Genomic DNA, 17,286 nt, shown 5'->3' on the forward strand with positions numbered 1-17,286 from the left:
GTAAAACAATAATTTGATCATTTACAGCACACTATGTAGAACTTATGCAAGACTGAGTTAGAGGTTATTATTCATCTGCTTCGTAATTGTCTTGCTTTTCTGTATGGTGGAACAATTCGTTAAGACCAAAGTAGAAACTCTGTGGTGATTATACCTGGAAGTCTTCTGGTAGTCAAGCCCTGTAAATAAAGCCTTTTTTCTAAGAAACCCAACATCATGTTATACAAATTTTTTGAAGTTTTCTAGTTTCTATAAACACCATCTTGACATTAGCTAAAAAAATAACCCCTGTTCCTTTGTAAAGAAAACTGGACATGTTAATGAAAACCTACTGAAATATATTTCAGGTAAACATGAACTTGCGTCATAACAAAAGAACAAATTTTAATAATTTGATTTATTCAATGAGAAACAAAAACACAGATTTCAGCATTCAGTACAGGGTTCTGTTTAGTAGTCTTAATCCTTTGAAAAAGTTCTCTCACAAAAGATAAGGGAACAGAAAACATGTAAAGACATGATTGTCTAGGTCATACAGTAAAATTTGTTAACATTTTGTTGCAGACATAGCTTGATTTAATTGTTTGAGAGAAGGAAAACCTTCATCCCACCATTTGCTAGTGATAGGAAGCTGCCCAACTGATCAGACAAAAACAGAAATATACTCACCTTTCCAACTCTTCCATTTCTAATTAGGTATTGGTATCTTTACAAATCGCTGTATGACTTGTGTGTTTTTAGCTTTCTCTCTGTTTTCCAAACACACATTCATTGCTTTTATGAAGAATGTAAAGAAAAATGTTCTACAGATTTCATAGAGCCACTGGGAAACATGACTTATTTCTGATATATCTTGGAAAAAAAAGAAAAAAACAACGTGTTTCCATTTCACCATTTCAACATGTTTAAGATTATTTTTTTCTTTTGAATTAGGATCACGGAGTACAAATCTTGATAATTGTTTTATGTATTCTGGTAAATCTGCTTCCAAATGACTGAGACAGCTGATTTACTCAGACTTTTGTCACTCGCTTTGACTGCTGGTAGAAGAAGATGAGCCCACTGCAGAAGTAAAAAAAATATCTTATTTCATTTTGTAAACAAAACAGTGAACATAGCAAGCATAAGAAGCTTTCACGTCACATAGTTTGCAAAAATATAGTATTGAAATGCGCAGCAAACATTCTAATAAGTATGAAGCTACTTACCATGAGCACCAGAATCTTGGGATGGAAGTGATTGTCCTAAAAGATACAAAGAAAATGTTCATGTTCTGGACATGGAAATGTGCATAAAGTTGTTCTTGTCTATAAGGTTTATTAGCAGAATAAACTTTATTTCACAAATTTAAGTAAAAACACCTGTAGCCACAAACTCACATTAGATTAAGATGTCCACATTATTTAAAAGAAAACTCTCCAACTGTTCAAAAATATTGCAGCAACTGTTGAAATGAAAAGTATCCAGGAATATATTTTTTCTGCAAAGTTGCTGTGATTCAAACTGATTCGGAAAAAGCTACTTTTAAATAAGATTTTAGCTTTGGCTCAAGCTGTTTTTACTTTGATGTCCAACATTTTCTCTTCATCAATTCTGATATGGAAAGCTACAACACAACTTACTTCTACCCTTTATGTTTCCCACAGTCCCTTTCTCTTGCTGTGAAATATTTTAGAACTGTACAATAAATCAACTTCATCAATACTTTTAAGAAAAGACATGATTCTCCCTTTCCAACTTGTCTAACTGTAGATCCATTTCCATTACAAATGTGTCAGAAAACAACACAATTTAGCAATTGTGGTCTTTCCATTAACAAAGAAACACAATTAAAATCACACGTAAATAAGTTTATTCACGTGATAAGTCATTAAAAAACATGCCATGAAATTATCCTGTCATCCTCTTTGTCTTTTATGCCAGTAGTAATAGGCGTTACTACGCCAGTAGTTACTCCTACTGGTAACTACTACTACTGGTAACAATATCAATACATTGATATTGATATATCTTTGATATTTGTCAAAAATATATTGACAAATATCTTTAAGAAAGTAAATTGAAATCACACATGAATAAGCGATAAGTCATTAAAAATTGTAGCACATTTTCTGAAAAACTGTGTGCAGCTTGTATGTTGCGCAAAAACAAACCATCATGCTCCTAATACTTCCTATTGATTTGGTAGCTGTTGATCATGTGACTCATGTTTGGCAGAAGAAAATGTTTCCATTGCAGTATCTACTTCGTTATGGCTGAAAAACCACCTCATCCTAGTACAAAAACCTTTTATTGAAAAACATGTTTTTTTTACATTGGCATGTTTCTATTCAGCAAATTTATTTTCATAATTACAATTCGTACAACTATATGATCAATGGAAATGCAGCTTCTGTACTGCTTTTTCTAGGATGATGCTTAGTGAGGTGTCAAGCAATTACCTATCCTACAATGAACTCTATCAGAATATTCAGTCAGACCAAACAGAGATTAGTTTTTGTACTTAAGACTAAACAGAGCAGGCTGAGGAATAAATGAGTATCTAAAAAATGTTACTGAGGTTCATAGAAACCCTGTTATATGAGAAATTAAATTCTGTTGGACTCTAAAGTTTACCCTTTAGGTTTTATAAGGAATTTCAGATATTACAATTTTAAAGATCTGAAAATCAATGGATGTGATTTACCTGTTCCAGAGGAGTCTGTGGAATCTGTTAGTACAGGAAACAATGTTATAGAGGCAAATCTTGTAAAAAAAAAAATATTCCTTTCTCTAAAATTAGTGAATGATCAGTTTCATAATACATTTAATTCACATGAAAATACTTATACTGTACATTTTTGTCAAACCTAATCACAGACATAAGGATAACTTTTCATTAATATTTGCATTTTGATAAACTATTTTATGTTTCCTGATCCATGTTTAAACCTAACTAAGTGAACAAATACTCTGGTCAACAATTTTTCATCAGGCATTTCATATCCACAACCTGCAATTTTTCACACTCAAGCTTGAAACTGAAGACAGAACATTTTTGAAAGTTTAGAAAATGAATGGGTGCAACATACTGGAACCAGAGGTGATCGCAGAATCCAGACCTACAAATGAAGGCACATGTTGGTATACCTTTATACTTATAGACAGTGTGTCTGACATTTATACTTTCAATGTGGGACTAAGATGATTGACAACAGCATAGCAAAGATCAAAAGTACTTACTTGGATTGGAGGATGAATCTTTAGGGCAAAGAAAACAAAAACAGTTTTTAAAACATTTAACAACAAACTGATCCACTAATACAACAAAAATGTAGATTTGATTTTAATAAAGAAAAGAGAATGTGGCACAAAATAATAAAAAGCAAATGGCATGACAGATGGCAAATCCTTGCAAAAATATTTTTATTGAAATTACTGATAACATAGTTTGATCATACTCCTAATCTGAATCAAAATATTCATCATTCAAACTTTAGCCAAGTTTTTAAACCTAATTGCAGACATTTAGCGAAAAAGGATAAATGGTATGAAAGCGTATTGGTTAAGAACCACTGGTATGTGTCCATCTAACAGAGAATGACCATGTATGCATGTATTAAGAAATAGTACGGTATGAATTTTCTGAATAAAAAAAAAAGTATATGAAAAATAGGTAAAGAAAACTTACCACCATAAAGGAGTTGATGATTTTCCTCAGGTGTATTTATATCGGTGACTGGTTGATCTACACACAAAGATTCAAGCATAGACAGTAAAGACAGAATCACTGCTGTTATCTGGTTTTGAATGATTATACCATTATACCTCAACAGAAGAATTCATTTTTATGGTGTTATTTTAGGTGTATTTATGTTGTGCCATTTGTTATATAGTTGTTGTTTGATCCAATTTGTTAAATTATTTTACATGGCCTTTTTTATTTTTCAAATCAGACCACTGTCACACGACTGTGTGTGAAAAATGGAGTATGAAATATAATGTACTATAATATATTCTGCACATAGGTGCCACTACTGTGAAATTTCCAGAATTTTGATGCAGATGTCAATGACTGGTGCTCCACTATGCACAGGCTCCGTCTACGCAGATGACAATATAATCTCCTTGGCATGCTAAAGCACATTTTACCTGACTAATATTTAGTCAAATTGAGTCACTTAAACTAAATAAAAACTTTGGCTTGATTAGAGGTGTGGACTGTGTTGAGGTATTAAATTTTACCCAATTGCTAATATTTGCCCATGACGTATGTAATGTGCCAGTTTGACAATAAGAAGCTTGCAGGAAATTGCCTGCGCTGTAAACAACCATCCTCCACTGCGAAGAGAGAAGTGCTGGCTGTTCATTTTAATTCAATACTTGGAAGCGTGAACAATATGAACTGAACAATTTTGTTCACTTCCTCTGCTGACATTGCTAAATCAACAGACAGACTACAATTCTAAAACATTATTTATTTTCACTTACTCCTTCTGATTGCTGTTTGTCCCAGTGAAACATTTACCGGAGAGAAAGTCCAGATTGTGCTGGGAGTGAGATTTTTTTGAGAGGTAATGCATAGGAAGGCAATGACCAGGCTAAGTTAAAAAGCCTCTAAAACAAAATTTAAATTTGTTAAAACTAAAGTCCATTTAAAAATATTAGTTGTTTTTTTTTCCTTTTCTAAAGAGAAAAAAAAGACAATAAAATGAGAACATTTTTAATAAGCAAAATATTTATATATTGAAACTAATTCATTATATTAGGACTAAACATGAAGGAATGAAAGCTACATGTAGTTTTATACAGTGTTTTTTAATATTTGTAACTGTGTGTATAATAAAACTTGATGTTTCATCTCCATCTAATATAAGTCTGTTTCCATCTGGCAAAAATGAAGATCTTTCTTGGCAATGTGTGGTTTTAGAAAATGTACTTATAATGCATATTTTAAACAATTTGCTTGATTCCTAATTTTGACATATTTAAGACATATCAGCATTTTAAAAATACTAAATTAAATGGATATATAATGGGACCGAGATGAAATGGCTTTTTTTTACACAATTAACTCTACAACATCTTAGAGTCAACTTACAGTTTATAAATAAGCATTATTTAGTGAATTAAACAGAAAATAACACTTACTTTGCTGCAGCAGATTAACTTCCTCTGCTGGGTTTGGATCTCTGGAATTTTCATCTACAAACAAATATTAATTACAAACAGAAATATTTATGCATTAGTATCTCTGTATTTGTATCTTTGCCTCATAAAGAAATCTTTTGAAAGATATTGTTTGTTTGCCAGAGTTTCTGTCTGCGCCCACAAATACACAAAAGACGTTAAGGTAAAACTGTGGTATTTTATTTCTTTGTCATACTTCTTATAAGCTCATCTTTTTATTTTGAACATCCTAATGAACATTTTTGTTTGGCAGACTCTGATCAACGCTCTGAAGAAAATTAGGCATATTTGCCCTTACTATTTCATCTAACAATGAGCTTCTTTTCTAGCATGATGCTATGTGATGAATGAGGAAGATGTCTATCCTGCAATGGACTATTAGAATATTGAGTTAGACCCAACAGAGATTGGTTTCAGCATTCATTTACACTTTAGGATTTAAAAGAGCAAACAAAACATTTTTGAGCTTAGAAAATCAATATGTGTGACTTACCGGACTCAGAGGTGGTCACAGACTCTAGATCTACAAATAAAGACATTATGTTTGGATATATTTGAACCAATGAACAGCTCACTATTCTCAGAATGCATGCACTTGTACTTTCAACAGAGTAGTAAGGAGACAGCTAAATGCATTGCAGATCCTGGCATTACAACACCAGAAAAAAATAGCACATATAATATATATAGCAAAGAAATACAGAACTTACTTGGTTTGGAGCTTTTATTTTTAAGGCAATCTGTTAAAAAATATATAAAATAAAATGAAAAACATTTTAAAACATTCAACAGCAGGTTTAATCTTTATAAAGCAAAATGAATGTGTAATTGAAAGAACACCAATTCAATGTTATGATCTATAGCAAATGCCTACAAAAAATACACAGTACTCATACTCAGTTTTTAACTTTGTATGAGAAGCTTAGTTATCTTTTATCATGTCTATGATTATACTTCAAACTTTGTAAAATTTCAAATGATATATATACTTTGATCTGTATCAACAGTATGATAAGCTTTTTAGAGTAATATTTTATTATCTAACCTATTTATCACAATTTAATCCGAAAAAGTATCCTTATAGTTTTAAGCAATAACTTGTAGGCTTCTGTAGGGGAAAAAACCTAAACTGGCAGGTTTTCAGATAATAATAATAATAATAATAATAATAATAATAATAATAATAATAATAATAATAATAATAATAATAATAATAATAATAATAATAATAATAATAACTAGAAAATTTCAGAAGAAATTTAAATGGGGCCTGCCAAAGTGCGCCTGTCGGTCTGGACCCGGCGTTCCGACGCTGAAAGTTAGCGTCGACGCCATAGAAAGCTGCAGCACGTTCGACGGCATGAGGAGAATCACGAGAACGTGGACTGACACGGACTTGCGCCATTCACCGTGTTAAAATGAACGTATGAGCTAAAATAATGTGAACCACATTTATGTGTGAATCTATATTTATATAATATTTATATATATTTATATATATAGCACATTTATATATATCTATATCTAGATATAAATATGTGAATCACATGTAATTCACATGTAATTGTTTGGGCTACACTTGGTCTGGTTACACCTTGGACCCGTCTGCACTGGGGGGCCCAACCAGAGGGATGAAGCCCCCACAGCTTAACTCCTAGGATCACTGGGACACTCAAACCCCCCCACCACGATAAGGTGGCAGCCCATGGAGGGGTGTGTGCATGTGTGTGTGTGTGTGTGTGTGTGTGTGTATTAAGTAACCTGTTAATTATGTAGGACAGAGAGAAAGAGGAAGAAAGTTGTTTTTTTAAATGAGCACAATGTGTTGGTAAGAATATTCTGATTTTTGGTCCATTTGTGAGGTGAAATGTATTTTGTAGTTCTTTTATGAGGTTTTTTAGGCTCTAATAAAGTTTTTCACGCCGTTATTTAACAGGTTGAACAGGAAATTGGGAGGAGAGAGGAAAAACGACATGCAGCTGATTCTGCATGACTGGGAATTGAACCCAGTTGACAAACAAAACCTAGAAGTAACGTCCTAAACAAAACATCATTTACAGTTTTACTATAAATTTGGTTAAAAAAATAACTGAATTAGGCATTTCTTAGCCCCATTTCCTTCTCTTTTATACAAGCAGACAACACAAAAGCTTTATATTTATTACAAAGTATTGATCTAAGAATCGATTTCTTCCTGGAGTGGAAATAATTTCTGATTAAATTTTCTGTTTTCATACTTTAATTGATTCTTCTTCTTTTTACCTTTTCTACAGGTTTTCATGTTAAATTGCACTTTTTTGTTAAGGTTGTTATAATATCTTGAATCTGTATTTCTAAATAAAGACTAACTCAAAGATCACACAGTAACTTTTATTTTTGATAAAAATATTTTTTTTCTTATAACAAACAAACCAGATAAAACAAGTTTGAGCTTCTTCATGGTCCAGAGTATTAAATTATGATTACAATTATAATCTAATATTATGTACAGATTAAACTCTAATTTTCAATTAACACCCTCGAACCTGAAGAAATCCAAACCTGTTAAATCAGCTTTTTTCTGTTTGGTATAAAAACAAAAACAGGATTTATCAAATAAAAACAGGAGAATGGACTGAACTTGTGTTGATCCTTGCTGGTCATGTTGACACTCAAAGCGCTACATTCACATTCACACACATTTACATTCACATGCAGGTCGGGGGGCAACTTGCCTCTAAGTGCCCTGGGGCAGTTCAACAAGTGGCTGAGGAAGCTTGAATCGAACTTACAACCTTCTGGTCACAAGACGACCACTTTACCCACTGAGCCACAGTAGCCCTAAAACAGCCACTGCATGATCCTTTTGCTAATCTTTTTAAAATACAGGTTTAAACAGTTTAATGAGCTATAATTCAGTGCAATTTAATATAAAAAGTGTGTAGAAAAGGTCAACTAAAGGTCAAACCATAACAGCACAAGTACAGTGAAAATAAACAGAAATCATTACTATTAAAAGAAAACATTTTCATTCTTAAATCAATACGTTGCTATAAATATTGAGCCCAGTGTTGTTGCGGCTTTAAACCAGTGAAGGGAAAAGGGCAAACATAACGTTCAGCTAATTCAGTTAATTTGACCAGTTTAACAATAAAACTGAACTTTATTGTTTAGAGTCTCTGAAAATGTTTTGGGTCAATTTGCAGCGACCAACTGACCTGACCGACATGTTTTAGGAGATGTGGGGGGAAACCGGAGCACCCGGAGAAAACCCACGCAAACACGGGGAGAACATGCAAACTCCACACAGATGGTCTCTGTGAAGACGCAGCGCTAACCGCTGCACCACCGTGCTGCCCACCTTTTTTCCAATTGGGTTGGGAAGGGATCTATTTTCTAGTTTGTTAATGGGGGACAAAACTTTTCCATTTTAAATGTTAAATTTGACAGAGCGTGGCATGGCGCCCCGTTAACAGAGGCTACAACCTCCATGGGTTCGATTCCTCTTTTCCTCTCTTCTCTAAATATCAAAATCAAGAACTTTAAACTTGTTCTTGATCGTCTTCACTGTTTTGTTTTTTTCATGTCTTTTTCAATCGCAGCATGTTTCGTACCTTTTTCCAAATTGAAATTTTTGATTTTTTCTTTTTGCCGTCCTGCTTGGTTTGAGTGTCTGGATGATCCAATTCCTCCAGGACGGTTTTTGCAGCGATTTCGGTCTCATTTGTGGGTTCTGGATTCGTTGAACAATCTGATATAGGTTCTCCTGAGAGTTCCTCTGATGAAACCTCTGGACTCGAGACTTTAACTGGGTCCACTTGGCTCTGTGAGTCTTCCTCCATCTCTTTGGAAACTGTGCTTTCTCCCTCTCTGTAGTCTTCCTCCATCTCAATCTCCTGCTGGTGTTGTTCTGCTTGTTGTTTGAGTGCAGTGACATAGGTTTCATACCAACAGTTTAAGTCCTGGTACAAACCTTTAACATTCTCCAGCTCAGCCTGGGCATTTCTTTCCTTCTCCAGCAGGAATTTGATCTCTGTTGTGTTCTTTTGGAGGACAGCATATTCGGCTTTCAGGTTGTCCAGAAGTGCCTTGTCCTCCTCTGATTTGTCTAGAAGAGCTTTTCTCTCCTGCTTCATCTCCTCCTGGTATGTTTCAGCTTGCTTCTTCAAATGCATAGTGTCTGTTTCATACCTGCTTTTTAGCTCTTCGTATGAAATGTGAACCTGATGCCTTTCAGGTTGTCCAGAAGTGCCTTGTCCTCCTCTGATTTGTCTAGAAGAGCTTTTCTGTCTCCTGCTTCATCTAGTCCTGGTATGATAGTTGCAGCAGTTGAGGTTGTCGCTGAATTTCTGAGCTGATACTTCCTTCAAAGTGTCTCGCTGTCTTGCAGGACTGTGAACCTTTGTGACATATCTTGAAACATTTTGTCCTTTTCAGCTCTCAGATTCTCCAGCAGCCGTTGTTCCTCATGTCTTGTTTTAGTCCTGAAATTTTTGCTTTGGAGCTCAGCTCCTTGTATGAAGTCTGAGTTGATTCAGTTCTTCTTGGAGGGCCTCACTTTTTTTCTCTCAGCCTGTACTTCAGCTAAAAAGGCTGAGGAGGTGGGCCACCTTAACTCCTCATATTCTTCTTGCAAGGACTTCTTTTTCATGTATTTCACATTCTCATGAAACTTGGGAGCAATGACCCAGCGTGAAGGACTGCTGGATCACTAAGTTTCTCTAGTTCCTCTTTGCCTCTTCGGCCTCTTTGAGGGCCTCCAGGTTGGCCATGCTTGGTTGTCTTCTAACCTGGCATTCTCCATTTCCAGGCAGGAGTTCAGACTTTGGATTTCCTCGCCTAAGATATCCTGGTGTGCAGGAGGAAGCTGCCTCGGGGTTTTGGGTCCCATCATTTTGTTGCGGTAACTGAAATAGTTGAAAACTCCTCATATTCTTCTTGCAAGGACTTCTTTTCATGTATTTCACATTCTGCATGAAACTTGGGAGCATCACAGACTGCATCGCCAGTGACATCACAGAGTCTTCCATTGCATCATTCCACCACCAAATATCTTCTTTTATTCTTGTTTACATTCAAAATAGTCCATGTTTTTATCCCAACTCATTTCTGTTTTGGGCCAGATCAAAATCTGAATGTTCATAAACTAACCTGGCATTCTCCATTTCCAGGCAGAGTTAGCGTCGACGCCATAGAAAGCTGCAGCACGATCGACGGCAGGAGGAGAATCGCGAGAACGTGGACTGACACGGACTTGCGCCACTCCGCATGTTAAAATGAGACAAAGTATTTTTCTTTAATAACAATGTTTAATCCCAAAAAAGTTAAAATAAATATTTACCCGTCACTAAAACAGCAACTGTGCTGGTCATTTTTTAGAGTTTTAAGAAATAAAGACTGCTCTCAACGTGAACATTTTTGGCACTAATGGAAAAAGTTTGGACACCCCTGTGTTTGGGTATAAAGCACAAATAAAGTCACTATCTGTCAGACATCACAAGACTCTTCAGACAGCCTTAAAATAGAAAAGAAATTCAATTACAGCTGATTTGATTTTCCTTTACTGCAAGTCAGCTAAAGGCAAACACTGTCAAACTCAATTACTATTATATTTCTAATAGCAAATTGTGATCTTTTTTTCTGTCTTACAAAAAAAAAAAAAACAACCAAGTCTCTTTATTTATACAGAATCACATTCCTTGGAAACAGTTTTCCTTTTATAATCATGAAACTGTGATCAGAGTAGATAAAACTAGAAAATTTCTGAAGAAATTTAACTGGGGCCTGCCAAAGTGTGCTCGTCGGTTTGGACCCAGCGTTCTGATGCTAAAAATTTGCATCAATGCTAAGCTTAGCTCAAAAATTCAAAAGAAGCATGTGGAGAATCACAAGAATGTTGACTAACATGGACATGCACGATTCAGCATGATAATCAGCTCACTAGCATGTTGTCTATACTTGACTTACACCATTAAGTATACTAAACATGGCTAATAAGTCAGAAAAATAGCTAATAGCTTATTTAAGCTAAAAGGCTAATGCTAATGAACTGTCTTGCTGTGCAAGGCAGTTCATTAGCTGTGCAAGGCAGTTCAAAACAATTTCAAAATTGTTTTGGGGTCAGAAATCTGCTTAAATTCTCACTCTAAAAAAGCGGCAGTTGGTGTCAGTTATGCTCTGTGTTTCGGCAGTTGGAAATTTTGCTCGTTTTTCGCTTTCTACGTTGCCATCGAGCCGCACGTTTTGATACCACTTTTGTGGGTGGGCTCGCAGCGGGAAGAGCCGCATTAACAGTAACGGAAGAATAATAAATAATACGTATTAAAGAGACGTTCTATTGGGTGTAGAACAATAGGTGCCTGCCATACAATGCATGGAGGCAGTGACTGACTTCACTGCTCTCCTTATGCATTGCTATGGGCAGGCCCCAATAATATATAAAGAGACATTCTATTGGGTGTAGAACAATGGCAGGCACCTATGCATTGCTATGCATAGGTGCATACCTTTTGCATTGCTATGGGGCAGGCCCCAATAATAATAATAATAATAATAATAATAATAATAATAATAATAATAATAATAATAATAATAATAATAATAATAATAATAATAATAATAATAATAATAATAATAATAATAATAAAAAAAATTTAAAAGAAAAATAATTCCTGAATTTCATTGGTATTAACTTGTGATGGTTTGTGGATGCCAGAAGCTGAATGTGAAATAAAGGCCTAAGAAGAAATCAGTTTAATCAATTTTATTGTTTCTGGATATTTAAACATCCCAGAGTTTGGCTGACACTAATACAAGCTCCAAGTTAGCGCAATTGTTGTAACTTAAGCAGAACTACTGCTATAGTTTATGGTTAACTCATTAATGGTTAACTATTTAAATTTCATTAAAAGTAAAAGAAGGAAAATATCTCTAAATTGCACTCATAAAAATGATCTGTGGACTTCCAGAGTTGTCCTTGTCAAAAAAAAGAAATTAATGCTTGTTGATCTTTGATAAATCTGATGTACTGATGCACACAACCACATTTTGTTGTAGGTGACACTTCAGTGTATCAAAACCTCAGTAAACTTAAAGTTATTTGAAGAATGGAAGAGAAAACTACTTTGTTATTGTATTTGTATAACTTAAAAATTGTATTGCTGGTGTGTAAATTGGTGACTTTCAGTACAATTTAACAATGACTTAATAAAAATGAATAAAATTTAAATATTCAGCAGTTATCTTACCCCAATAGATACAGATCAAACATTATACAAGGTATCTTTATTTCCAACAGAAAGGGTGAAAAAATCTTACCAAGCACACGAGTCTTCATCCAAAGGAAAATAAAAAGCCCAATAATGAACACAAGCAGAATAATAGCCACTAGACCAATGATGAGGGCCCCATTTCCTTCGCCTTCAAGAATAATGTGATCTAAAATAAAACATGTTACATATTAGTTTTACTTATGAAACCATTTTAACCTTAGTGCTATGTGAATTAGGAAGACTATGTCACATTTCACATATTTATTCTATAATTCTCTCTCACATTTCACTGTTTCAGATTATCAAACAAGTTTTATTTTCAAAGATAAATGCTGTTAATACAAAATGCTGCTTTTATTAATGAAGTTATGACTTAATGACAGGCTCTGCATAACTGAGTGAAAACCACTGTTGACCAAAAGAAACAAGAAACACTTCCCAAAAACCATTCTGACATTTAACATAGGAAAACTACATCACTGGTCTTATCACCTGCTTAAAGTATGTTATTTTCGAAAGGTACTTGAAATCTGAGAAACGAGCCTCATTGGAATGAGATATTCTAATTTATTGTGTATGACTGTACAGTAATTGTGGATAAAATCAATTTATGTGGAAAAAATATCGTTCATGGGGTATTGGATGAGAGTTTCACTTCATCAATCGGCCAACAATACTGCTTTGATTTAAGTAAATAAATTGAAGTGCAACAAAAAGTTACTCACCCCATTTCCTTTCAATTTGCACTTTAGAGGCAGGATGATTAACTTCACAGGTAAAGGTGGAAACATCCGTCTTCAAAATCTCCACATGGTCTTTTCTCTGAAAGGTGTCGTCCTCATTTGGTCGAACTCCAGTGGTCACTAAACCGTCCTCTTTAGTAAGGACTCGGCTATTTCTCTTGATATGCAGAGTGATGTCTTTTGGAAAGAAACCCGTAGCCAGACACGTCAAAATGGTGTTCGTCTCGACTTTGGCCTTACGAGTGAACAAATGCACTGCAGGTGGAGCTGAAGAGGGAAAAAAAGTAATTTGAGATGATTGCATATGGCAGAAATATTAATCAGATATTTTTCATAACATCCTGTTTTCTATGAGATCATTTGGACACTTGAAATATAAAAGAAACGTCTTTTTATTTAAAGCTACTCTTCAACAAGGCAAAAGTATTCTCTTTATGCACCCTAATTTGTGCACATTCTAGTCTTGAATGGCACCAAAAGTATTTTACTTTTCAAAATATTTTCAGTGCATCCACACAACTATGTCCCTGTAAAGTATACAGTGTATGAAAACAATTGTTTCAAGTTCTTGTAACAAAGCATTAAAGTTTTTGTAAATTCATGTATTTTTTGTTTGACTTTGGTCAGTAATTTATTTTTAGTAAGTTGGCACAGAGCATATGAAACATAAACAAAATCATAGAAAGCAAGGATAAATATACATACTGGCTTTTAAAAGCTGCTCTTTCCCAAAGTCTCTAAACTTGGCCATCCATTCCATGCACTCCTTCTCCAGGTAACCCTTGGTGTATTCCTTCAGCACCGTGACCTCATCCCACTTCCTCTTGGTTTCTTCTGCTGCATGAATGGGAGCAACCCAAACCTGTTCGTCATCGTCAAAGGACAGAAAGTCGTTTCCATCATAGCTGTACATGTCCATCCCACGGACAAACTGCATCGTCCCATCAGGTTGGGTTTCACCCTCACAACCGTGCCTCCACTGAAGAACATGAGTATCTGTAAGAAAACATGAGACTACACTAATTATACAAGAAGTAAAATATTTTACATGCAAGAGAAGATTTAGACAGTAAATAAGCTAAAGAATCTTGATGTCTAGATTGGGCATTTATCAATAAGAGTTCACAATGGTTATAATTTTAAAGGTTTTATTACTGCATTTTGGTATTCCAAAACTCCTTGGATCTTACCTGTGTCATTCTGTCTCATTCGTTTCATCAATATGTCGATGTTGACCTTGAACCATTGCTGCTTGCTCTTTCTGGACTGGGTGCCTTTCTCCCAGTACTCTGGTTCAAGATGCTCTTTCATCCAGGCCTGTTTGGGAACTTTCATTTGGTTTTCACTGTCATAGTAGTCAATCATTCGGTTATCCAATAAACCCATAGCAGTGAACTCATGTAGCCCCGGGAGATTCACTGGCTTGGAGAAGGCCGTGTAGATGTACGTGAGGGAGTGCTTTTCTAAAAAACATAAAGAAATAAATAAAATAAGAGGAATTAATTTGAAGAAAGGCTTGTGAAAACTGAAATGGCTGTGCTTTGAACTAGACATTTTGTGGCACATTGCATGGTACTGTCATTGTCAGTGACAGAAGGTTAAAGACATGAATTTATTGAAATATCAGTGATTATCTAGAGTGCAAATCTTTAAATGACTATATTTAGGCATGAAGTCTTTGTACAAAATGCAATTGCCATTTTGTTACTTTCAAGTTAGGTTCAGACATTCTAAATAATTTAGCTCAATTTCAAACCCATTTCCTCACACTCTGACGCATTAATTCAGGTCAAAAGTAAAACAGAGAACTGAGAATAATGGAAAATCTTCTCTCTTCTAATTACAAGACATTTTGGTACCATTTCTGAATTAATAGCTCTGCTTTCACAAAGCTAAAAATCTCATCTAAAAATTCCTAAAAGTTCATCCATCTGGTTCAGAATCTCCTTTAAAATAGACAATAGACAGTGAAAACTGTCTCCATAAAAAACATCTATAATTTTAAATAGGTGTCTCCCTAAATCTGAAGTCAGAACATAAACCTTTTGATGTGGGTATTTCAGATCATTTCCACGGGTCCATCTTAAATAAAAAGCTATTCCTCGAGACATATTCTGCTTATAACTGATAAATGAAACTAAAAACAGTTCTCTGGAACAAGAGGGTATTGTATTTTAGGGTTGTTTTTCTTTTTATTAAAGCTGCAGTATGTAAGATTATTGAAAAAAAAGTTTGAATTGTTCACACAAATGCTTAATTACCCCAAACAACTGGTCAAAGGTCAAAACTGTCTTGGGCATAATATGGAAAAGGCTGAATTTAGCCTATGGTGTTGTATTGTACATCTGGTTCCATGAGAGGGAAATATTTTCTTTCTCTCTACAAGAAAGAAAATATTTTTAAAAAGAAAAGAAATAAATACCAGTTTAACATTTTTCTGCCTCTCAAACCCTTTTAAAAGACAGAACCATCTTACATCTAGCGAGACAAAAGAAAATATTAAGATCCTTAAGCAACAAGAGATCTAATTCTGGCAGAAAACTTGCCAACTCTGCCATTACAGCTTTAAATCAACTTAAATAAACCGTCTAAGGTTAGATTGTATGATAATACTGTCAGGAAATTTTCAATGTGACGAAATACTTTCGATTTAGTATTTGGACACACTTTACAGATTAATTAAACTTATCTTCCAGCTAGAGACAATAAAAACCAGGAGACTAGAAGACAAGAGTAACAAAGGTCACTTATAACTTCTTATCACATACATTCTAAGTTATTGCAACTGTATGAGTGTCAGATTGTCACAACTGAAAAATATCATTTAGTAATTGTGCTCCCCCTTTCAACCTTTGCTGTGTTATTTAACTTGTTGAGAAGTAAAATACCCTTTATATTGCACAGGGCTGCATAGTGGAGGGATGTGGGCTTTTTCATAAAAGACAAGGACATGAAATATAGAAACAATATGCCAAAGCCACAATAACTTTATGAGGGCTGTCAAACTTTGACAGTCTGTACTTTGCACCCTTGTTTATCATATTCTGAGCCAATCAAAAGTGAGAGCTCAATGATTTTTCTTTTAGGTTTTCACCTTTTTAGAAATTCTAGATTGGTTTTATTAATCATCCACTATCCACATTCTTAACACTTCTGTATTTAACAAACACAAAAGCTGGAATTTAGGTGAATTTCTTAGTTACCTGAGATGCTCCACCTTTCTCCACTGTATCAGGTTTCTATTTTATTGACTAAATCTACATTGCTAAATCTTAATAACCACTCTTAGAAGTGTAACAGCACATAAAATCAGTTACTAAGACAAATGTCACAATTTTGCTTTCACTTTTAAAAATAAACTTAAAATCGTCACAAAAGAACAACAAAAAATTCCCCATCTAACTTACCGCTGTTTACTGTCATTCCAGTCCCCAAAAGGACTAAAACTGCTAGGAGCGACATTCTGAACCCAAAGTAGGTTCCGCTCTTTGTGGAGAAGCACTTATGTCCGGCTGTTCGACGGCACTCCTTTCCGTATTTGTTACAAAAGCTGATTTGTTAGAATGCTCTCTGTGTTTTATGATCTTCCTGTTAATCATTTGCTAATGTGGCTTTCCGTCATAATTTAGAGAACTTCTGACTTCCTTTTTAAGACATACACTTTCCAAGCACTTTCACATCCGCCACGGAAAATAAAATTATGAAGCAAACAAATATATTTCATTAATAATTTTAATATTTATTATCATACGTAATATAGAATTTTAAAGACTCCAAGGTTTTGTGTTAAAACATATTTTACAAACAACAATAATCCATCCAAACTGTAGCATAAAAAATTATGATTTTTTTTCATATAGAGATTGCTTAATTTGTACAATTAATGCATTTTTGCATAGTTTCATCATCCCATCATGACCATTTTTGAAATCAAGTCTCATTGGTAATTTTTTAATCAACTGATTACTGGGGTGTATTGGTTTTTTATCTCTTACTTTGTTTTGTGTATCAACCAATCGCTGCCAAAGTAGACCTTATTGATTTATTTAAGTCTCAAAAAGTAAAAGGTACTATAGGCCATATTCTATTTTATAGACAGACTACTTTGTATGACAAGATTTTTT

The 17,286-nt window shown here is 34.4% G+C and overlaps 1 protein-coding gene across 1 annotated transcript; it reads right to left on the reverse strand.

Moving 5' to 3' along the window:
- Positions 1-378: 378 nt before the first annotated feature.
- Positions 379-16,712, reverse strand: LOC122844145 (H-2 class I histocompatibility antigen, Q10 alpha chain-like). Its single transcript, XM_044139353.1, has 14 exons — positions 16,570-16,712; positions 14,353-14,625; positions 13,868-14,158; positions 13,145-13,429; positions 12,466-12,585; positions 5,880-5,909; positions 5,663-5,692; positions 5,131-5,184; positions 3,671-3,727; positions 3,223-3,240; positions 3,072-3,101; positions 2,687-2,710; positions 1,209-1,244; positions 379-1,062 (listed from the first exon to the last, which is right to left on the reverse strand). The coding sequence occupies exons 1-14, from the start codon at positions 16,622-16,624 to the stop codon at positions 1,025-1,027; spliced, it is 1,341 nt and encodes a 446-aa protein (XP_043995288.1). The 5' UTR covers positions 16,625-16,712; the 3' UTR covers positions 379-1,024.
- Between the last annotated feature and the right edge of the window lie 574 nt (positions 16,713-17,286).

This window comes from Gambusia affinis, linkage group LG14, assembly GCF_019740435.1.
Source record: "Gambusia affinis linkage group LG14, SWU_Gaff_1.0, whole genome shotgun sequence".
NCBI classification, from domain to species: Eukaryota; Metazoa; Chordata; class Actinopteri; order Cyprinodontiformes; family Poeciliidae; genus Gambusia; species Gambusia affinis.